Here is a 23836-nt window from a genome sequence, read left to right on the forward strand (position 1 = left end):
GTGTCTGTGAGGATGTCCTGGAGCAGCCTTTGCAGGAGCTGGGGTGGTCCTGAACCAGTTCAGGAGAGGCTTTTCTAAGGGATAGTCACAGTCTATCCCCTGTAGCCCCTTCTCTGGGGGTTCTCTGACCCAGATGTAGGGTGAGATGAGTGTCTGGGGAGACTCCAGAGTTTCTCCAGTATCCAGGCCCTGTGGGTTCCCCAGAAAATAGGGCCAGAGATGCGGGGGTCCAACAGGCTGGCCATGCCCTCCCCACCACCACCTCCCAGCCCTTTTCTGCCTGAGCAGAGCTGGACAATCCACCCTTGTCCCTAGCGGGTCTGAAGTAGGTCAGGGAGGCTGGGCCAAGCCCCTGGGGAGGGCAGGGGGTGGCAGGGGGTGCAGAGAGCCCCAGGCACCCGCCCCAGTGGCCACACCACGAGATTGGTGCCCACCCCCTGTCCTGGTAGGACCCCAGTGTCCCCAGCTCAGGGGATGCAGGGCATTTCCCTCACTCCTCTTTGATCTCCTGGGGTGTTTTGGGATCCCTCTGCATCCCTGCAGGCTCAACATCCCTCCTGAGAGCTGCGGTCCTACGGATGCAGGCTGGGGTGGCTGAATCCTGAGGGACAGCACCCAGTATGGAAACCTGGGGACCTGGTTTTGGGGAGTGAACCTGGAGCTGAGCTGGGTGGGAGCTGAGGGATGAGCACAAGGAATACGGGAGACAGGAGGATTTCTCACCCTTTAATTGCAGTTAATGATTGATGAACATGTTTACTGCAGGAGGCAAAGGTCTGGCAGTGCCAAGATGCGAGTTCAGAGGCAGCATCCCCAGGGACACAGCCACAGGTAAGGGATGTCAGCTCCTACCCCAGCCCCAAGGGCACCCTGTTCCATGGGGGGGAGGTGGGGGTGTCTGTCAGCTGTGGAGCTGCCCACACGCCCTGGCACAAGGAGGGAGACACTGTCGTTGTGCCATGGGTTGCTCTTGGACTTGGGGACGCCCTGTTGGGCACAAGCAAGGGAGCCTCCAGCCATGCCCAGGACAGGCTCCTGGGGTCTCCTCCAGCTGGAGGTCAACCCTGTCCTCCCAAGCCATGTCCTCAGGGAGCCCATGTCCAGGACCGGAGTGTGGAGCCTGGTGTTTGCTCACCAGCCCAGTTCAGCAGAGGGGACTGTCCCCACCAGCACCTCTCCTGCCCTGGTGGCTGCTCCCCAGGAGGGATTTGGGGGGCAAGCCTCAGTCCCTCAGGTGCTTGTTCTCTGGTGTGTGCCCACAGGCATCCTGGCAGGATGGCGTGGCACTCCTTGGTGCTGCTTCCCTTCCTCCTGGCAACAGGTAAGGACTCTTCTTGGCATCTGAATGGGAGGGGGGAGGTGTTGGAGCTGCTTTCAACCCCCAATACTCTTTCTCAATTCCCTGGGGGAAGCTGCGACCCCAAACCAGCTGCCTACCCCACTGGAGAGCCAGGGCAGGACAGGGCTGGACAGCAGAGAAAGCATGGGGGCTGCAGCTGGAAGAGAAGTGTGGTCTGGAGGTGTGGGATGAGCACAAGGACGAGGGGGCTGGGGGTTCCCCTGCCTCCCATGGAGACCCAAATCATGTCTGGGAGCTGAGGCTGGAGCTGAGGAGGTGCTGCCAGATGTGGGTCTGCCAGCAGAGCCTGGCACAGTGATGGGGCTCAGCTCCTCTTCCCTGTAGTTTCAGGCAACACAGTCCCCATTATCAACGTGACCATCTTCTATGTGCCTGAGGACCTGGAGCTGGGTGAGTAGGGCTGTCTTGAGAAGGGCCTGGGGTGTCAGAGGAGTGACTGTGGGGTTCTTGGGCAGGGACTGACACTCTCTGTGCCCCCAGGCCAGTTTGCTTTCCAGCTGACAGCTTACGACCTAGACAATGACCCTCTCACCTATCAAATCCGAGGGACAGACGCCTTCTACTTCTCTGTGAACTCCACAACAGGCAGAGTGACACTGAGGAACTCCCTGGACCGTGAGGTGCGAGCAGAGGATGGGGCCAGATGTCCCTGCCTGAGTGGGAGTCTGGGGCTGTGGGGATGGAGAACAAAGCCCGTGGGTCACTCCCTGGCCCCAAAACCCAGCTTCTGGAGGGAGAGTTGTCCTCACAGAGGTTGGAGCTCAGCCATCCAAGAACTGAGCTCCACCTTGGCCCTGACCAAGTCCTGCCTTGTGTCTCCTCAGCTCCAGGCCAGGCTCACCATCACTGTTGGAGTGTCTGATGGCGTAAATAATGAGGTGAGTGCTGGGGCAAGGGCTGGGTGGCTGCAGGGGGAAGGGAGTCCCCATGGACAGGTCCATGGACAGGGCTCAGTGGGAAGGCAGTTGGAAGCAAGTGGGTGATGTTGGCTGGCTGGCCAGGGGGTACCAGAACTGCACCCAGCTTTGCTGGCCACCATCTCCTAGACAGTCATCCTGTGCTCTCTCTGACACCTGGTAGGTCTCCAAAAAAATAACCGTCATCGTGGAGGACCGTAATGACAACGCCCCGGTCTTCCAGCGCCTGCCGTATAATGCCATCATTCCCGAGGTACCTTTCTGAGATTTCCCTGTCCCCACGGGCAGCAGGGCAGGGGTGCTGGGTGGCTCCCATGCCATGGGTGTGCCAGCAGTGGGACAACAACAAGCTGGGAACTGTCTGACCCCACTCTGTCTGAGAGTGTGATGACAGTGTGCCTGGGGGTGGGGTCATCAATGGTACAGCCAACAGCTGGGAGCACTCTGTGCCAAGGTAATTCCCGATGTATCACCCTGAGATACTGGAATGTGATTGGGACTCTGCCCTTGCAATGAGTCTCTGTTCAGGGTGTGCCTGTCAGCCCAGGACAGCGTGACACTGGATCAAGGTGTGGATGGGGTGTGGGGCTGAGTCTGACCCCTATCCAGCAACTGCAGGGCTGGGGTGTAGCCTCTGCCCCCAAGGGGCCCTAGGGAGGGTACAGAGCAGGTCCAGCCTCTGCCTGGCCTGAGCAGGGGCAGCAGCTCGTCCCTGTGTGTCCCATGGCACTGGGCTGTACCTGCAGCCCTGAAGGGCCAGAACATCCCAGGGCAGGGCTGGCAGGGTCCAGGCCCAGCATCACCCCCCTGCTCTGCCACCACCACCCCCCTGTGTGCACAGAATGAGAGTCTGCACAGCATCATCTACACCGTGTTTGCCAACGACAGCGACACTGGGAACGCCTCCAAAGTCAGCTACAGCATCGAGGAGGTGAGCACAGGGCACTGTGGAGTAGGTTATACCATAAACAAACCCCACCCCTGTGTGACGAGGTGCTCGAGGACAGGGCCAGGGCAGACCCATATCTCTGGGGGTGCAGGGAGGTTTTGGGTAAGGACCCACTGGGCAATGGGTGCAAGGTGCTGAACAGTTTCAGGCCAGGGGTGAGCCAGGTGGTTGGGGGTCTCCATGGGCTGACACAGGTTGATGTCCCCTGCTCAGGTGATCCCAGACAACACAGAGAATCTCCAGCTCTTCTACATCCTAAACAATGGGAGTGTGGTGCTCAATGGTTCCCTGGACTATGCCAAGAACACTTTCTACCAGATCAAGATCCTCGCCCAGGTGAGGACCATCCAGGCTGGGGGTGCAGGACTGCCAGGTAAGGGAGCTGTGGGACTGACAGGTGCTCTGCCCCTCAGGATGGCGGGGGATTACTGCACAACAACTGGACTGTCCAGAAGAGCTTTACTTACCTGTCCCTGACCATTAAGGACATGCCCAACCTGAACCCACGGTTCCTCAATGAGCCCTACTCAGGATCTGTGCCTGAGAACTGCGACCTGGTGAGGAGCCTGTCTGCCCCAGTGTCATGTCCCTCCCCCTGGTCCTCCCTGGGGGCTCTTATGTCCTGAAGTGTCTGGGCTACCAGGCCTGTGGGCAGCTGGAGATGTCATAGGTCCTGCCCTGATGGCCATGTCCCCACAGGGCACTGTTGTGCTGACTGTCAAGGCCATAGACCAAGACACAGGGGTAAATGATGAAATCTTCTACATCATCACCACCAGTAAGTGAAGGGGCAGAATGGGTCAGGCAGGGGATGACATGGTGGGATGAGCAGGAGGGGTGGTCAGGCAGCAAGGGGTATCCTGGAAACTGGTTCTGGACACCCAGGCCCTGCCAGCTTGACCTGCTGGCAGAGAGAGGGCCAGGCCTGCCTTTCCCAGTGGCTGCCACTGGTTCCTACTGTCCCCTTGTCCTAGATACCAGTGTTCCTTTTGTTATCAACGACAAAACGGGCACCATCACTGTGAGTAAGCCCCTGGACCGTGAGCAGCTGCCAAGTGAGGAAGTGCTGCTGGAAGTCACAGTGAGTAGGAGGCAGCAAGGGGAACCCCATCCTCTTCCTCTCCCTGGGCCCCTCCAACCTTCTCTCTCCTCCTGCCCAGGCACGTGAGAAGGAACTGGATATCTATGGCAAGGTGGCCCAGACCAGCACCCTGGTGACAATCTTGGTGACTGATGTCAATGACAACAAGCCCCAGTTCTACAACTGCTCCATATCCAGCTGCAACTTCGCCAGCGCTCAGAACAGCTTCACAGGCAACATCATAGAGCACTCCTCCTCCAGATTGCCAGTGTCTAACCTCAACATCGTTGCCCATGACCCAGATAAGGTAGGAGCCTGTCCATAGTGCTGGGTTGTGGTGCTGATGTCTGTCCTGGCTGCACCACTCACCCTTGCTCTTGTCCCTTCCTGGCAGGGCATCAACAGCAGTTTTGAGCTGAGCCTGCAGGGTCCGAATGCCAACGCCTTCACTGTGTCCCCCACAACGATTGTGGGCACAGGGGAAGTCCAGATCCTGGTGCAAAACTCAGCCTTAGTGGACTACGAGATAAGCCATGTCATGGTGGTGCAGGTGGGACTTGTAGGGCTGGCCTGCTCTGTGGAGGCCGTTCCTGCTCCCTGCATGCATTGGGGCACAGTGGGGACACAGCCCTTCTCTTGCAGAGTTCAGGACCTAAAACAGAACAGGGCTCTGCCCTGGCAGTTTGCTTGGTGCAGGGGATCTGGACTGGAGTGTGAAGGTCTCTCTAATGTTTGGGGGCTCATGTGAGACACTGTCCCTTTTCAATCCTGCAGATCATTGCTAATGACACGGGGAACCCTACAGACTGCTGCTCCACGGCCACTGTGACCATTGACCTCATCGACACCAATGACCACATCCCTGAGTTCCCCCAGAGCACCTACTACCTGAGTGTGGAGGAGAACAGTCCTGATGGCACCGTCATATCCCCAAACATCACGGTCAGGCACTGAGCAGGGAGTGGGCACACTTAATATCTCCAAGCAGGGCACTGGGCACACCTAGCACTTCTAGTACAGCTTGTGCTGAGGGCATTGATCTCTTCATACACACAGGAAGGATTCAGGGCCAGGGACCCCTTGCCTATCAGAGCCACATTTTTGGGGTGCTCACTGACAACAGCCACTGCCCCAGACTCATCACTGCTCTGAGGGCTGAAACAGATTGACCAGATGGTTCCTTCTATCTTTTAGGCCTATGATCCAGACAGCGGTGTCCTGGGCCAGATCACCTACCAGCTGCTCCCGGCGAACATGTACGTAAGGGCAGAGCCAGCCACAACCAGGGCATCATCCTGGAGAGTGGGCTCCAGGCCTGAAGGCCCTCTGTATGCCACAGCCTTGATACCTTCATGGTGAATGCCACAACCGGGGCACTGCTGGTGTACAACGGGAGCTTGCTGGACTGGGAGACTCGCTCCATCTACTACGCCAACCTCCAGGGCAAGGATGGGGGCGGCATGGTGGGCACTACGGTGCTGGAGATCACCGTGCTGGATGTCAATGACATGGCACCCATCATCATTGGCTCCTACTTCATCTCAGTGGAAGAAGGGCAGAATGTCAGTACACATATCCAGGTATGTACCAACAGAGGTGGAGGAGTTGACAGGACTGTCAGAGGGAATGGACTCTCTCCAAGGTACCTGACAGCCTTGTTCCAAATGCTGACCTTTTCAGGCCATCGACAATGACGAGCCTGGCAGCCCCAACAGCCAACTGGGCTTCGAGATCTTGCCAGGACTGTTCAGCAACAACTTTACCATCGATAAGGACACAGGTGAGATGCACAGCAAGGAGCCACTGGACCGTGAGGCCTTGGAGGATGAGCATGGACAGATGGTGGTGACAGTGATGGTGTATGACCACGGCGAGCCACCACTGAACACCACGGTGGACGTCACCATCACTGTGGGGGTGAGCCCTGGGCACAAGCAGGGACATGCTGGGGCAGGCTGGGGCTTGGAACTGGAATGGATGGGCGGGGTGGGGATGTGGAATCCCTGGCTGTGGCAGAGGTGTCTCCAGGCTTTCTGTGGGGGCAGAGTGAATAGTTGTTGCAGGGAGGCAGGAGAGGGCTTGTGTAGCTCCTGCCTGTGGGCAGGCAGGTGCCAACACTTCTGTCCCCAGCTGGCTGTGGGGGAATCCTGTTTCCTCGAAGGGCTACAACCATGGGCTTTGTCTCCTGCAGGACCTGAATGACAACATTCCTGTGTTCCTCAACGAGTCCTATGAGTTCTCAGTCTTTGAAGACTCTCCAGGTAGAAGTTGCATGGCCAGGCTTGTGGGATCAGCAGTGGCCCTGAGTCAGTGCCCACTGCCCACTCAGTGTCTGTCTCCACCTGCAGGTTCCTTAGTGGGTGAGGTGACGGCCACAGATGCTGACCGGACAGAGATCAATTCCCGCATTTCATTCCGACTTCAAAGAAGCAGTGGCTCCAGCAACTTCTTAATCCGCTCATCCCGCCTGGGGCCAGGGAATTACAGTGGGAACCTGACGGTAGACCCTGACATATCCCTGGACTATGACACGCTGCAGCAGAAGTTCTTCACCCTGACAGTACTGGCAGAGAACACAGCTGCAGACAATGCAGGGGACACGGCCAGTGTCTCAGTGATAGTCCACATCCTAGATGTCAATGATGAGTCCCCCACCATCCTGCCAGCCTCCCTGCAGGACGTGTCGGTGGCTGAGAACGGGACACAGCAGGGTGTGATCCACACACTGAACGCCTTCGACCCTGACACCAACCACTCACTGGTTTTCGAGGAGCTGGCAGTGTCCTGCTTCAAGGGGGACAGCAGTGCTGAGGACGTGTGCTGGGACTGGTTCGTGCTGGCACCCAACGGCTCAGTGCTGGTGAACAGCTTGGAAATTGACTACGAGGTGTGTGACAGAGTCCTGCTCACACTGCGGGTGGAGGACCTGTACACTGAGAAGGGCAACCGCTACAGCCAGAACGGTACGGCCCCCACTGCCCACTCCTTCCACCACCACTGGGCACAGCAGGCGGGACTGGTCCCAGCTGGAACCTGCCTCTCCCACCTGCCACAAGAAGCTGTGGGCAACAGGGCAGGAGCTGGGTGGTTTGGCTCAGAGGGAGGGTGTCCCTAGCTCTTTTGACCTGAGCCTTTTAGGACTCTAGGAGGACAGAGCTCCCACAGGAAGGAGAGGATGGTGTCACAGGGTTTCTCTGTTGGTGATCAGAGCTCTGTTTTTGGGACATTTGCAGAAACCCTGAGAATCATCATTACTGATGTGAATGACAACGCGCCAGTCTTCGAGGCCATCTCAAAGGCTTTTGGTGAGCAGCTGGGGTTGGCACATCACGTGGGCTCCTCACTGTACCCACCCATGCTCTGCCACAGTCACCAGCAGTGAGGATCTTCCCTGAGCCCAGGGCAGGGCTGAGAAGTGTGGGGGCCAGGCTGGGGTTACTCAGTGCTTTCCATGAAGGCTGTGGGGCCAAGGGCAGCAGTGGGTGCTTGGAACCCTGGGGCTGTGTGGGTGTGGAGTCTGCAGCAAGTCTGGCTGTTCATCAGCATAACTGCACCATCCATCTGTTCCTGGCAGTGGTTGTCCCCGAAATCTCTCCTGTGGACCTGGAAGTGGCTACTGTGAAGGTGAGGAGCTGCCTGCCTGTATCTGTCAGTCTGTGGAGCACTTGTCCCCACCATGGGCAGGCAGAGGCCATTCTCACCTGTGCACCTGCCATGTTCTGTCCCGGCAGGCCACAGATGCTGACTCAGGGCCGGGGGGAACCCTCAACTTCTCCATCATCAGTGTGGTGTTTGTGGAGGACAGTGGGGCCAGTCGGCCCTTCAGGAACCTCTTCAGGGTGTTGACAACGCCCGACAAGGACGCCTACATCGGGAGTATCAGGTGACACCATGGGTCTGGGCCGGGGTGGGGGGATGCAGCTCAGCTCCTGCCTGCACAGGGCCAGCACAGGCTGGAAAAGGGATAAAGCCTTTCTGGAATCCTGCTTGGGCATGGAGGTAAGATGGACCTCGAGGGATGGCAGTGCAGTGGAATTGCTGATGTCCCTGTCCTCACAGGGTGGACAGCAACCTTGATGAATCACTGAAGGGGCAGTACAAGGTGACGGTGGAGGCTCAGGATGGTGAGGAACCAGTGCACAGAGCACAGACCGTGCTGAGCGTGAGTGTCACCCCCAACCCCCATCCCAGAATGCCAGGGGCCCAGCCCAGCTCTGCTCACCCCTGCTCCCCACACACAGATCTTCACGGTGGATCAGAGCTACCGCATTCGGCTCCAGTTCGTGACAACAGTGGAAGAAGTCCAGAGTAACTCCGAAAGTATTAAATTGTAAGGGGTGCTGGGCCAGGGCTGGGGGTGCACAGCTGGAGCCACCAGCTGTGTCTCTCAGCTTCATGGACTGTGAATGGGGTGGGGCAAGCAGGTCCCCACCAGACAAGGGGGCTTCAGGGGGTCCATCTGCTTCCTGTGCCCGTGAGCAGAACAGCAGGATTGTCCAGCCCAGCTTCCCCCCTCTCTCTTGTTCCTAGGGCCCTGACCACCGTGACCAAGGCAGCAGTCTATGTAGCAGCCATCCGAAGCACAGAGGACGCCCGTGACACCCAGTGAGTGGTGGTGGGGAAGGGGACATGGTGGTGGCATCAGGGGTGTCACTCTGGGGCAGGGCACCATGCCCTGCACCCCAGCACCAAAATCCCCCATCTCTCTGATTCTGCAGCGCGGATGCCAAGTCAGTGATGGAGGTCTACTTCGTGTACAGCAATGGCACTGCCCTGGATGTCAATGACCTGAGCTCGTGAGTGCTGGGGCTGTGCACGGGCACTGCCACGTGCTGGAACCAGCCCAGCTGCTCATACTTCCTCTTTCCTTGGCAGACTCATACAGTCCGATCCGCTGGGCTTGGCTGAGCTGGTGAAACTGGGCCTGGTTGTCATTGTGAGTGGGGCCAGACAAGGGGCACAGGGAGAGGCAACAACCCCTTTGGGGCTGGCTGGGGGGGTTGCACTGGCTGGAACTGTGTCCTCACCTCTGCTCTGCTCTAGGGCCCCGGGGAGGCGACAACACCCACCAAGGAGGTAGAGCTGATTGGCATCATTGCAGGATTGGCAGCATTCCTGCTCATCTTCATACTCATCATGACCCTGGTTTTGGTACTCACCACCAGGAGGTACCTCACTGCCTGCACCCCCTCCTACCGACCCCCACTGTCCCCATCTTCACCAGCACCCCAGACCCACCCCTTCCCACTTCCACCAACCCACTTCTGCTCACCCCATCCCACAGCCCAACTCCTCCCTGCACCTCTCACTCACCCCATTCCTGGACTTTGCAGCTACAAAAGGAAGCTGAATGCCATGAAGGCTCTGAAGGTGGCCACAACATTCAACCCTGTCACAGCACAGCAGGGAGCTGGCATCCCCGGGACCAACCAGTACAATGCTGAGGGGTGAGTGGGGGGCTCCCTGCAGCAGGTGGGGAGAGACCAGGCTTGTCTCCACATCCAGGGGCTGCAGCTCCCCAAGGGGCAGCACTTACCTGCCATCCATCCCTGACCAGGGCCAACCCCATGCTGAACCTCCCACTCGATCCCTCCCATGACCTGGGCTTCCATGAGGACTCCATCTCTGTGACCAGGTGAGCTCTTTGGGCAGATCCCAAAGGCCATAGGCTGTCACCTTATAGCTCACTTCTCTAGTGCCTTTTTAACCTCCCACCCTGCATTCTCCACAGCGTGAATTCTCTGGATGAAAATACAGTAAATGCACCAGCAGATGACAACTTTGAGGTCGAGGTAAGTGTGCAAAGAGCTGCCATTGCTCAGCAGCTGGGAGTCCTGACAGAGCACCCTGTATCCTCTTCTCTCTGCTGTGGTCCCCAGGGCCTCGTGGACCCCTTGTGTCCTTTACTCTGCACCCCTCAACAGCCCTCAGCTCCTGGGAAGGACGGGTGACCCTGCCCTACATTTTTGTCCCCATCCCTTCTGACCACACTCTCCTCCTGCAGCAGGTCAAAATGCAGCCAACAGACTCCACCGACAAGGAGGTGCTGGTGGCTGCCCTGGACCTGAAGGAGCCCACCAAAGTAGCGTACCTCAACACCACCTTCACCACCACGGACTTGTGAGCGGGCTCATGGGGGCTGGAGCAGGACTCCGGCAGCTGCTGTTGATATGTTGTATCTGGCAATAAAACTGTTCCGCGGGGGTCACGGTGTCCTGTGGCCATCAGCCCATCTGCCTGGGGGGCTCAGTCAGCTTGGAGTCATCTCTCCCAGCATGAAGTGGATTTGGGCCAGCTTGTGTCAGAGGGGAGGTGCCACTGTGGGGCTCAGCCTGGCTTCTTGTCCCCAGGACCCTCTCTGCCCCAGGGGAGGGAGGTGCAGGCAGCCCCGCGCAGAGGTTTGTGCAAGGTTTTATTACCCAACATCCACATTGACAGACTGATCCTCCCGCCCCTTCCTCCCCCCGCCCCACCCACAAAAGAAAATGAAGAGGGAAAAAAAAAAAAAAAAGAAGAAAATAGGTGATGAAGCTGCAGCGCTGGTGTGCCACAGCTGGCAGTGCGGGGCTGGAGGTGAGCACAGCCTGGGGCAGGGTGGCAAGGGGATGCCCCAGGGCTCCTGGTCTTCCTGGCATGGCCGTGGCACCGGTCCCACAGCCCAAGGCACTGAGCAGAGCCAGGTCCCAGCGAGTGCCACAGCACAGAGCAGGCACTTGCCACGGCCCTGGCTGCCAGCCGGCACTTCAGCGAGCCCTTTGCAGCCCCACAGGGACAAAACAAGCCCAGGATGTACAGTGTGGGTTTAGATGGGCAAGACTTTACCCTTTAGAAGGGAAAATGGCTGCAGTGGTGATTCTGGCACCTTGAGCCCTCCTGCACTTCTGCCCAGAGGGGATGGTGCAGCTCTCCAAGCATCCCTTGTTTGCAGCCTCCTGCCCATCAGATGCTGGATACAGGCCTGAGCCCCCCTTGCTGTGGAACTCTGGGGCTGGTCCACTGTATGGGACCAGGCTGGGGGAGCCAAGATCCACGTCTTGGCAGGACATTGAGGTGCTGCCAGCCACAGGGATGTCGGCCCGACCACAGGGATATTCACCCCCCTGCAGACTGACCCTTCACTCCCAATGCTCTTCAGCCTAGCAGACCACAGGCAATGTAGGAACAGTGTTTGAAAAGATGGTCTCAACCTCACAGGCCACCGTGGCTCCAGGCAGGACGCTCATGGCTGAAAGTGTCTCTTAAAAAGCTCCAAAAATGCAAACACAGTTCAATAAAAGCTCCCCTTCCCCCCACCCTGTAAAACCCCAGCTGTAAAAAGTGGCAGCGTTTTGCAGTCGTCGCATCCCCAGCTGCTGTCGGAGAGGAGAAGCCAGCAGGGCCAGCGGGGCACGTGCCCATGTCCCCAGCACATGGAGCCTTTCTGGCACCACTGGGGCAGCTGGACAGGCCTGCAAGCAGGGCAGGCTTTGTGCCCACCACCAGCCATGGCGAGGATGTGCTGCTTCCAGGCAGGTTGAGCTGGGAGCTATGGGGACAAGACTCCCCAAGCACCCCCAGCCATGGTGACAGGGATGAGCAGCTCTCCATCACACACGTGATTGCCCCTTGTCTCTCTCGTTTGAGATCTGTCCTGGTGCCTTGTGTGGCCACATCTTCCTGCTCCAGGGCACCCACAGCATGGCAGTGAGGCAGAGGACAGGGCAGTTGGGGGATTGGTGCCTGCTGTGGGCAGCAGTGGGGACCCACACATGCACAGCCACAGGCTTGTTGGAGTGTGGCCAAGCCCTGCACAGGCAAAGCAACGGCAGGGCAATGCATCAGTGTCTCTCCAGCATGGGAAGTGATGCTGCTGCTCGGAGTGCCAGAGTTCAGGGCAGCCAGCAGCACCCACCCTGAGCCATCTTCAGACCTGTGCCACAGGCAGGAGACGCACAGGAGCAGCTGCCTCCATCTGGAAGGAGCCACGTGCTTCCTCGTGCTGAAAAAAGCCACCAAGCACAGAGACAGGGCACCAGTCTCATGTCCAAGGGCACCTCCATGGGGCTACACTCATGGGAGAACCCCAGGCCAACAGGAAGGACCCCAGCAAAGGAGATACCTTGTCCCAGTGTGCAGTGCTCCATCACCACCACAGCCCTGCACACTGGCACCGGGTGTCTCAGGACGCCAGGGCAGGGACCCATCCCCACTTTCTCTGAGAAGCCCCGAGGCACCCCCACCCTGCCAGCATAGGTAGAAACTCACTCCATGGCAGGGCCGGCACGGGAGCAGCACCGAGGCCGCCGGACATTCTGCAGCAGAGCACGAAAGACACTGGGCTGCCTCTTGGGCTCGCCTTTGCGGGGCCCTCCCTTGATGGAGCCGGTGCGGGTGGTCTGCGGGGTCACCACCACCTGCCGCCCATGTTCCTCAATCTGCTTCTCCAGGTGCTTTTGGATGGCCATGCCCAGGACCTCCACCTCCATGGAGGCCCCATACACCTCCCACGTCATCCCCTTCTCATCCCAGCTCACCTCCCGGATGGGCTCCGGAGGCTCCTCCTCCACCACCTCCGGCACCGTCCCCTTCACCTGCACCTCAGGGTACGAGGTCTGCGGGGACTTGGCCACGGGTGTCATCGGCCCAGTGGCCACTGAGCGTGTCTCCACAGGCATGGACACTTGCATCTCTGCGTCCTTCTTGAAGGGCTCCAGGCGTGGGGCTGCAGAGGTCGTCTCTCTCTTGGGGAAGGTGAAGGCAGCAGCCCCACATGGGGGGCTCATGGGGCTTAAGGCCACCGACACCAGGGACGCGCGGCTGTCCACTTGTGTCCCCATGTCTTGTGTCCCAGCGTCCTGGGGTGGGGTCACGTCAAAGGAATAGGATTCACAGAGCTGCTTGGCTGTTTGGGGCTGCTGGCTGCTCCCAGCACCCACATCCCGGGCTGAGCTCCCCTCAGCTTTGCCCTGGCCCAGAGCAGTGGAGCTTGGTCCTGCCTCGCTTTGACCCCCAATCCCCACATTGCTGATGCTGGGGGTGTCTGCTGTGCCTCCCTGGGGGTTCTTGGGAGCCTCACTGCTCTTTTTCTGGGGAGCAGCACTCAGGGATGTCCCTTTGCTATCCTGGGGCTGCTTCTGGCTTGGAAGCTCAGCCGTCCCGATGCTTGCAGTGGGCTCCACAAATGCCACATGTTTGGCAAGAGCTGGCGTGCTCCCCATGTCCTTGCTGGTTGCCTGGAGGCACGGATCAGGCACAGGGGAAGTGGGAGCTGCATCCTCCTTCTGGGCGTTTGGGATCCCCATCCCTGTGGGACCACAGGCAGGAGCAGCACCACTTGGTCCTCCGCAGCTCCCTGTTGCTACTGCTACACTCTGTTCTGTGCTGGCGTCCTGGAGAAGTGTGCCAGGAGCTGGTCCTGCCGGTGATGGCACCTTCTTCTCTGCCACTGAGCTGGCCTTGGTGCCCTGAGACTCTGCCTCAGCCACACAGCAGGTCCTCATGGCACGGGCCCCCGCAGCACAGCCGGAGCCGGGCAGGCACTCGCCTGTGGCTGAGCAGCCAGGGGAGCTGGCACTGGGCTCACAGGCGTCCTCAACCCCGGCCTGGCGGCTCAGCACCTGCAGCCCCTCGGGCTCCTTAGCGCTGCCCATGCCCAGGGAAGGCTTCTCCCATGCTAGTCCCACCACGGGTCTGCAAGAGAGAGGATGGGGCAGTGAGGAGCAAGCAGCACATGGACCCCCGGTACACCTCAGCTGTTGATTGTTTTTCTCCATGCCACCCATGACAACAGGTTGGGTGGCCACCTGGAGCACTCACTGTCCCTGGCACAGCCTGTGTGGTGGCACAGGGAGCACATGGGAAGGGAGGAGCAGTGTCGGCTGCCTACCGTAAAAGTCAGCCTTCTCCTGGAGCAGCAGGACCGGGAGCGGGATCCAGGCGCTGCTGTGGCTGGTGGAGCAGAGGACACGGTGCAGGCACCCCTGCAAAGAGAGTGTTAGCTGGAGAATGGTCCTGGGCACCAGGCTGAGAACCAGGGGGCTCAGCAGCCCCCTCCTGTCAGTGGGAAGCAGGGAGGGGTGAGAGCAAGCTGGGCCTGGGGTCCAAGGGAGGCTGCAGAGAAGGGCAGGAGCACGGGGTAGCCCAAGCCCTTCACTCTCCTCATGAGGGGAAGACAGTCCAGTGTCACCCGGTTTCCCCAAACCCTTCTGCCCCAGGGCAGGAAGCCCCAAACATTCCGGGAGGCCCCCAGCTCTGGCAATGCCAGGGAGCCCCTGCAGAGCTGGGAGCACATGCGTCCCGCAGGCGTGGGGCACTCCTTGCCTCAGGACACGGCCACTCGTGGGTCCCGAAAAGGGCAGAGCCGAGCGGACACAACTGGAGCCGAGCGAGTTCCCCCCAAGGGAGGCGACAGGAGCGGGGACCAGGCGGTCACCGACGTCCCCGAGCAGTGCAGAGCCCGGAGGCGACGGTCCCCGCCCCGTCTGTGGGTTCCCACGCAGCACCCCGATCCCCGGAGGGCCCTGGCCCCGCACCCCGACCCGCCCCGACAGCATCCCCATCCCGCGGGGCTGTGGCGCCGTGCCCGGCACTGATGCTCCGCGAAGGAGCCGCGAGCCCCGGCACACGCGTGTGCACACGCACGGGCACGCACACGCCAGCACATGGCCACGGGCACACCCGCACGCACGGACACGCGTGTGCACGCCCCGGCCCCGCTCCCCCGGCCGAACCCCGGGCAAAGCCGCCCCCGCGGCAGCCCCGGCCGGGGGAGAGGCCGACCCGCCCCCTCTGCCCGTCCCGGGGCTGCAGCCCACCCCGCCTTCCCCCCCGGGGGTGCCGGTACGGGGCGGGCGGCGGCAGCGCCCGGGCCGGTCCCGCCACGTGCGCGCCCCGGGGCCGCCGGTACCTGCGGCGGATCGTCCCGCCCGGTGCCGTCCTGCCCCGTCCCGTCCGGTCCCGTCCCGCTCGGCTCGGCTCGGCTCGGCGCGGCGGCGGCGGCGAGCATGCGTGGGGCGGCGGCGGCGGGGGCGGTACCGTGCCCCGGGCCGCTCCCCCCGGCTGCCGCCCGCCCCGGCACCCCCAGCAGCGGCGGGGAGGCGAGGGAGAGCCGGCACACCGCATGTCCCCCGGTGTCATCGCTGTCACCACAACGGCGCGCCCTGGGAGCCCCCATCGCCCCACAGCCCCCCCCGGTACCCAGAGCATCACCACCCCGCCTGCCCCAGGGATGAGCATCCCGGCACTCCCCGGTGCGCTCGGGGACAGCGGGACACACAGCCGGGACCGGCAGAGTCAGGGGATCCCAAACCTTGGCGTGGGTGCCGTGGGTGGGGGTGACAACAACACAGAGCCCAGTCCCCCTCCTACCTGGTGATGGAGACGGCCGCTTCCCTCCCGGGCATTACCGGGGACGGGGCTGCACCCCGGTCAGCCCGAGGGACCGGGACAAGGTGCCAGCGCGGCGGGATGGAGATGGGCTCCCGAGTGCCCCTCGCCCAAGGGTGGGGGAGGACGGGGAGGGAAGAACGGCCCCGTCTAGCTCCCGGCAGCGCTTGCCTCTGCTCCCGGGCTCAGGCTTTGTCTAACTCCTTCCCACGCACTCCCGCTCGCGCTGCTGGGGGGAAGGCGGCCTGCTCGCCTCACCTGCATCCCTGCATCCCCCTAAAACTCTCCAGCATACCCCCCAAACTTCCCACTGGGCCTCATCACCCTAGGGGACCAGGCTCCCCTCCCTGACCCAGAGATGTCAGTACAGAGACGGGAGCTATAGATCTATAGGGTCCGGAGGGGTGGGTCCTAAGGTTAGACAGGGTCCCCCATCCTGGAGATAACGTTAACACCGGTCCCCCAGCCCTATAGATCTATAGGGTAAGGCTGGTTCCATGGGAGCTGGCACACCTGGTTGCTTGGAGACAAGGGAGGTTGGAAATGCTTCTTTCAGTAAACAGCCAGCTTGGAACAAAACCCTGAAGGCTAAAAATAGGGAGGCGGGATATGGAAATGAAATAAAAACCCTTGTCCCCCTCCCTCTCTGGGGCAGAGCAAGGCACCCCAATGTCACCAACGGGCACTCTAATAGATGGTCAGAGAGGCTGGAGTGCGACCCCTGCCCCCATCAATGTGTCCCCTCCTCAAGGTGTTTGGCCCCACACTTGGTACTGCGTGCTGGCCCCAGTCCTGCAGCACTGGCTGGACCCAGCTGCCTGCAGCCGTGGGGGAACTCACTCACTGTGAGGCACAGGTGTGGGGTTACATCCTCTGGTGCCCTCTATGGGATCAGACCCAGGGCTCGGCACATTCCCTTTCGGGTCCAAAGGACACTGTGGACCGGGGCAAGTCCTGGCAGAGGAGGGGACAAACGCTCCCAGGCCTCCAGCTGGGACTTTACCGCCGGCAGAGGCTGCGGGGTCACATCTGCTGCCATTTGCTTCCACCTGCCTCTCTAAGCTCCTCCAGCAGCGTCTCTCCCCATCGGCATCTTGCCCCCAGCGTGTCCCCGTCCCACCACATCTGGCTGGGGGTTTGGAGGGCGGGGGGGGATCATGGGGAGCATCCTCCCCTCCCCGCAGGCAGCCTTCATCCCAGGCTGGCTGCCTTCTCCTCCTCCTCCTCTCCCCGCCCGGGCACCTCAGGGCTGGCAGGAGAACAATAGCGAGGAGGATGAGTAAGATGGTCCCCATCGCCTTGGCAACGCACTCCCGCGCTGCCGGCTCGGGAGGAGCCAAGGCAGCTGCCTGAAAAGCGCGTTCTCCCTCGGCGGAGGGGGGTGCTGGCGCAGGTAGCGCGGCACCCCCTCCCCGGGCGCCGTGGCCCACCTCCCACGCCGCACGGGCAGCGCCACGTGAACGCGCACCGGGCTCCCCCACAGCCCGCACACGCCGGAGCGGGCAGCACACGAGCCCCGCACTCGGCTCAGCCCCGGCTTGGCTCCCCGGAGCCCGGTGGGACACAGCTGGCACGGTGTGGTTGGGAATGTGAGCCCTGCGGCGCTGCCCGGCGGGAAGGAGAGGGGTTTTCCCACGGTCTGTCACAGTCGCGGCACCTTCACGCGCGGCTGCCCACGGTGTCGGTGGGCAGAGATGTCGGGGGAGGAGGTGGTGGGGTGTTGGCAGATGGCAGTGACAGGGGATGCCCAGGGGAACCAGGATCCCATCTCCACCCATAGCTGTGTGTCCTGTGTTGTCCCCCAAGTCAGGTCACCAGCAGGAGGACCCTCACCGTGCCCAGAGCTGTGAGTGCCTTGGGGTAATAAGGATGTTATCCAGAGATCCAAAAGCACCGAGCACCCTAAAAACAGCACTGCTTTCCCAGCTGCCTTGGGCTGGATAGGGAGGGGGGGTGGTATCTGATCCCTGCCAGCACCTCATGTCCCAGGTACCCCAAAACACATCCCCTGCCACAGCCCTGTGGGATGGGAAAACATCCAGGACACTGCAGCCCAGTGCCCAAGAACCCAAGAACATCATTCAAGATATTCCTGGGTACAGACAGGGATATGGCCCCAGGGACAGCTGTGGGCAGAGGCAGTAACAGAGGCTCAGAGAGGCCCAGCTCTGCCAGCTGCTCTGTGCCACTGAGAGGGACCCGAGCACCGCATCCATCAGCCAGAGCTGGGTGGTGACACTGGGGAACAACCCAGTCACACATTTGATCTTTCAGCACAGGATGAGGGAGAGCTCTGGAAAAGAGCCAACAAAGAGAATCATATAATCAATGGATGGTTTGGGTTGGAAGGGATCTTAAAAATCATCTCTTTTCAACCCCTTGCCATGGACAGGGACAGCTTCCACTAGATCAGGTTGCTCAGAGTCCCACCCAACCTGGCCTTGAACACTTTGAGGGATGGGACAGCCACAGCTTCTCTGGGCAGCCTGTGCCAGGGCCTCACCACCCTTACAGGGAAGAATTCCTTTCTAATATTTAATCTAAATCTATTCTCCTTCAGCTTAAAGACATTCCCCCTTGTCCTATCACTCCACTCCCTTGTAAAAAGTCCCTCTCCAGCTCTCCTTAGGTCTCCAGCCCCTTACTGGAAGGGGCTCTAAGGTCTCCTCAAAGCCTTCTTCTCTCCAGGCTGAACAGCCCCAGCTCTCCCATCCAGTCTCCATAGCTGAGATGCTCCTGCCCTTTGATCATCAATACAATCATCTATCACAACCAGATGATCCTGTTCCAAAAGAATGAAATTTTCCTACAGTGCCTTTGTGGTAAAGAGGCAGGGGGTCTTCAATTCTTTTCTCTCCTTTCCCAGGGGTTTGTTTCAGCAGCTCAATCCATGCCAATGAAGTGAAAGCCCTGGCTGCATTAGCGGCACATAAATGCACTGTAGTGGGTGAGTACAAAGGGGATATAAAGCACATGGTGGCTTGAGCATGGGATGGGGCCACGAGTCAGAAAAGCTCATTAGGTGCTGTGAACATCAGAAGGTCTTTGAAAGTTCAGGATGCTCCTCTGGGCACAGATGTGTGAGGGCATGTCTTGTTGCAGAATATGCCACTGGCAGACTGGAATGTTGGTGTTAATCAGGAAGTGGCAAGCATCGTGCTCCTCAGATACAGTCATTGTGCCTGGGTTGTCATGGATTCAGCTCTGGCTGGTGGCATTTGTGGCAGGCTCAAGGTCCATATCCTGTCCTGCCTTCAGCTCTGCTCTGCAGAGGCTTCATGGCATTACCAGGGAGCCAAGTGTGGCGTGGGGAAGCGGTGGCCCCTTGCCTGGATTCACCAACACGGGTCACGATTGCCATTGTCACTTCCTCCCCCTGGGGAGCAGGTGAGCTGGCAGAGAACATCTGTCTGCCTTACCCAGCCTTTTCCAGATGTTCCTTTTTATGTTGCCATGGTGGGTGTGAGGATCAATCCAAGGAAATGCTGGGTGAGTTCACTCCTCGTTTCCCTGCCGACAGCCCATAACTCACGCTCCATTTGCACAGCCCTCCCTCTATCACAGCAATGTGCTCTGACGAGTGGGGGGAGACGTTTGTAGTGAGTAACACTCACCCAGCGACTGTGAAAAGCAGCTTGGGGCGGGGAGAGGGGGGTGAACTCTGGTTTATGGGTTGGTGCATCTGACCGGAGACACGCTGAGGGAGCCTGGAGTGAGGATGCTCCCACCACTCCCTGCTGTGCTGGGGGAAGGGGCAAATCAGCAAGGGCACAAAAGGGCAGTGAGCAAAGGGGGCAGGAGTTCGCACATCTCTTTTTTCCATTCCAAGGTCCTCAGCTGCTGTGACTAAATTCCCTGGAGCCGTCAGGCAGGGCAGGGCGGCTGCTGGATGCTGTACTGAGGCGCTGTGATTTTTCCTGGGGCCTGAAGTAACAACTGTGTTTTGTTTTTCTCACACAGGAACACGAGCTCAAGAAAATAACAAGGCCTTTTACTGTAGAAAAGGCCAAGAAGGAGTTTGTAGGTGGTGGGTTTGTCCTGGCTCTGTAAGCAGTGTGTGCTGGCAATCAGGGGAGCAGGCAGCAGCTGCCTGGCCAGGCAGACACAGAAGCTGTCACCATCACTGCCTGTCACTGTCCCAGTGCTCCAGTGTCCCTTCACACTTTATTTTGCCTGCACTGAGAATTTGGAGTAGAGAGACCCTCAGACTGGTCCTCCTACTGGGCAAGGGCCTCACTTAGACATTATCCTGTACTCCCACTGGCCTACTCAGACTCAGACTCAGGGAGGAGTGAAGGTTTCTCCTGCCTCAGTGTGTGATAGAGAGTTCAGTGAGTGCTGGTCACAAGGTCAAGACCTCTACACTCCCTCTTGGTAAGGGCCAAGGCAAAGACCCCGTGAAAGCCAAAGCCTAAGGAAATTCATGCCTAAGGAAATCTGGGGTGGCCCTGGGATATTGGCAGCACCACACATTGGTCAGAGGACTCCTGGGTGTGTCCAAGACCATGGCCAGCCTGTGGAAATCACCCAGTTCTAGATATGCTTTGGCTGGAGCTCAGCAAATAAGTTGCAAGACAAGATGTGACTGATTTTTCTACCCCCACAGGGCCTGGGATAGATGTGCTGGCCCCTGATGTCAGTACCTGGGGAGTGGGAGATGTTTTGGATAGCAAACATCTACCCCCACTCAGCGGGGCACTGGGTAAACTCTGATGGCACCGGTTTGGAGCCCCAGAGTTCGGTGGGACCCTGAGAGTACCGGCACTGCATTTTCTCTTCTCCTCCCAGGAAGGGCCTTCCCTCTCTTCCCTGCAGATCAGGTCCAGCTCACAACTGCGGTGAGGTGCTTCCCCCTGCTGTAACTCCAGCAGCTCCTGCTCTTGGCCAGGCGCTGCTGCTCCGATCCAGCGTGGGCAGCTGCCCATTCCTGAGGCCATTGACAGGGAGGAATAAACTGGAAAACACACAGCTGAAGTCTTGCTGGCACTCTGTGTATCCCTCCAAGCCCTCTCTCCTCACAGAAGTTCCCTCCTCCTTGGAAGAGGCTTTGAACCCAGGCTGCACCCTGAGCTGCTGCCCACAGCGCCCTGAGGAATGGCCCTGTCTGTGCTGATCCTTTTTCTTTCCACACATCCCTCTGCTTCGCTGATACAGCAGAGAATGAGACAGCTCAAGACCTCAACTACTGCGTGGATAGTTCTGCTGTGTTTTGGGACTGGTTTTGCAGTGTCAGTTTTGCTTTTAGGAGCTGTACCAAGCTGGTAAGGGCTTCAGGGCAAACTGTGGAAAATCCTCTGTCCCAGTAAGGAAAGTTTATCTCCCCCACAGCCCTGCTCTGTGCTGACTCTGTGGCAGCCAATTCCACGGGAGTGTGAGGTGCAGGATTGCTCAGATTGTGCCTGGATGCTGCATGGTGCCCACCAAGGGACTGTTTCTCACTGAATCTGTTTTCTATCGGGATTGGCTCTCAGGAACTGAACAGCATGCTGTGCTTGGAACATCACGTCCAGGAGCTCTGGAGGTGATAAAGACAGAATGAGCTGGAAGATGAGCAGACTCTACTTTTCACTACCCTCTACCAGCCAAGGAGCTCTCTGCCCTGCCATGTCCTCATCTATCCAGACAAAGCATTCACCAAGAACAGCTATGCTGAGGTTTCTATTTGTGCTTTTCAGCAAAAGCTCTTGAGAGGGAGCTATTATCAGCACAGAGGGTCAGGTTAAATGTTTGTCCCCACAGCTTCCCTCTCCCCACACCATCTCTGCTCTGTGTCACTGTAGGGCTTTGGCAATTGGGCTGAGCACCTGCACAAATCTGGTGCCTGCTGTATCTGTGTGGGGGACACAGACAGAGCCATTTACAATTCCAGAAGGATCAGCACCAAGGCATTATAAGACTATGAGCAGGAACAGGACTCTCCTGTACATTGCAGGACCACAGCACCATACTTGGCTTCCCAAAAACAGATCCCTACAAAAGCAGCATCCTGGTCACAACACCCTCACACCTGCCACTGTTGAGAATCAGCTCAGGAGGGAGAAGACACCCCAGAGCAAGCAAATGTACAGACCACTGGTGCCACATGCTCCTGACAGACCCTGCATTGGTGTGTGAATGGCAGCAGCACAGCTGAACTTTGGCTTCAGGAATTCAGCAGCCCAGGAAGGTACCACATCAGCACACTGATATTTTGCCTGCTGTGCCAGAGGGATGGAGGAAGAAGTGGAGATAGCAGGTTACATAATTTGGGGGAAGGAAAGCCCAAGCCCTTCCATTTTCTGGCAGAGAGCAAGGATGGTTGGAATGACCTTGGCTGGCTCTTCTGCATCCTCAGTCTTCATTGTTGTATCAGATCTTCCCCCAGGGCAGATGAGATGATGCTCTCGAAGGTCCTGGGGTGTCACCATGTTGGCACTGAAAATCATGGGCAGCAGAAAAAAGTGAGCAAAGCAGGGGACTGCTACAAATACCAGCTTCCTCCCACCACTGTGTTTAGGATTGTCCTACACCATGGAACATTGAGCCAAGGTACCTGAGGGCTCTTTGCCTCACTCATCCTTATTCTTGGGCTCTTTGCCTTGCTACAGACACTCTTGGCTGTATTTGAGGGGTTCCCACCCATGGCACCTCATCACAGTTCCTGGCAGGTCAGCACAAGGCCTGGGTTTGCCTTCCCACAGTGACTCCATCAATCTCAGATAAAGCCTCCTGCTGAGCAGTGCTGGGTCCCTGTCCCTCTCTCTGTTCCCACAAAGCTGTGTACCCCATTTCCAGGGCTGTGTCAGGCTTGTGCCTGGTGCTCACACATGTGGCACTGCCTTACATGGGCACCTCTGCCCCTCTCTTGCTGCCAGACCCTCCTGGCAGACACCAGACTCACAGCTCTCCTCTCCCTAGAAAATTACAACCATGACTGCAAGTACAGCCTAGGTGAAGACAGGGAACCTGGAGCAGGTGTTCACGGTGTACAACGAGGTCAGCTGCACTTACAGATACAGCACCCAGGGGAGCTGCCCCGGTGAGGGTCAAAGTCCTGGTGTGCAGGGGGTGCTGCACAGAGGAGACACCCTGCTTTCTATAAAGCACTGGTTTGAGCAAGTTCTCTCCCTGCTCTCTGGCCTCCAGCTCTCCCAGCCACAGGCCTGTCTTCCCTGACACTGCCTCTGCCCCAGCCCCTTTACAGCCTCCCTGGCACTAGGGCAAGCCACACTGCTGCTGGTTTGGGTCTGCTTGCCCGTGGATGGCAGAACTGGACAAGAGAAGGAAAAATTGTTCTAGGGGAAGAGGCAGCCAGCCCCCAAAGAGCTGTCTCAGTCCTTCCAACAACACACAGTGGGTGCTATGAGCACTGCTGCAACCAGAGCCAGGGTAGGATTTGCTGGCATCAGCAAACCTGTTGTGTGTCCGTGCTGACTGCTGCAGATTCGCTCCTCACTGGCAAAGCTGGCGAGCCAGCACAGGTGGAGGATCTAATCTGATATTCATGGCAGGGACACTCAGCCCAGCCTCTCACCCCAGCTTGTGATGCAGTCAAGGGGCTAAAGGCTAGCTGGGGGCCCAGGCTGGGTTGGTGGTCCTGCCCTGGGAGAGCTGAAGACGCAAGGACAGTGCTGTGGGGTGGGCACAGGACCCTCTGCCATAGTAGACATCCCACAGCGTGTGTGACAGCCACCTGCCCTTCAGGTGATCACACTGCATCTGAACAAGCTCTGGATGACAGCCACATCCCCTGCCCCTTGAGAGGAGCAGGGGCACATAGGAAGAGGGGAACCAGAGCTGGAGCCCAGGGCTGTGTCTACCCTCATCCTGCCTTGTTGTCCTCAGCCTCACAGGGCACCCTGTAGACAGGCAGGTCATATGGGGACACTCCCAGCACCCCAAGTCTCAGCCAGAGTCTGGCTGGAGGCCCAGGGCACAGTGACCTGCCGTGATGCAGCAACCAGCAGACAGAAAGGCATCTTTTCCTCATGAGCAACCAATCCTGCCCACTCTCCCAGCATCAGCCCCCATTCCTCTTTCCAAAACTACCCCTGCCACCAAAGCACAGGGCCAAGCCCACCCCAGGGACCCCACAACCAGGACCAGGGGGCTACAGACAAGAGTTGGCTTTATTCACGGTCACGGGGACAGCTGTGTCACTGGCAGCTGCCCTCGTATTGCACATC

The 23836-nt window shown here is 59.1% G+C and overlaps 1 protein-coding gene across 1 annotated transcript; it reads left to right on the top strand.

Moving 5' to 3' along the window:
• Positions 1-765: 765 nt before the first annotated feature.
• CDHR2 (cadherin related family member 2) lies at positions 766-10519 on the top strand. Its single transcript, XM_083871579.1, has 32 exons — positions 766-831; positions 1263-1321; positions 1685-1750; positions 1841-1980; positions 2185-2238; positions 2441-2530; positions 3119-3208; positions 3440-3562; positions 3640-3783; positions 3926-4004; positions 4201-4307; positions 4387-4614; positions 4702-4857; positions 5082-5249; positions 5502-5563; positions 5647-5887; positions 5988-6224; positions 6499-6568; positions 6656-7270; positions 7541-7612; positions 7882-7931; positions 8039-8190; positions 8367-8469; positions 8549-8637; positions 8838-8912; positions 9026-9103; positions 9183-9243; positions 9351-9475; positions 9641-9754; positions 9865-9942; positions 10039-10099; positions 10312-10519. The coding sequence occupies exons 1-32, from the start codon at positions 791-793 to the stop codon at positions 10429-10431; spliced, it is 3948 nt and encodes a 1315-aa protein (XP_083727705.1). The 5' UTR covers positions 766-790; the 3' UTR covers positions 10432-10519.
• Positions 10520-23836: the final 13317 nt, after the last annotated feature.

Source organism: Zosterops lateralis (assembly GCF_965231275.1).
Source record: "Zosterops lateralis genome assembly, chromosome: 14".
NCBI lineage: Eukaryota > Metazoa > Chordata > Aves > Passeriformes > Zosteropidae > Zosterops > Zosterops lateralis.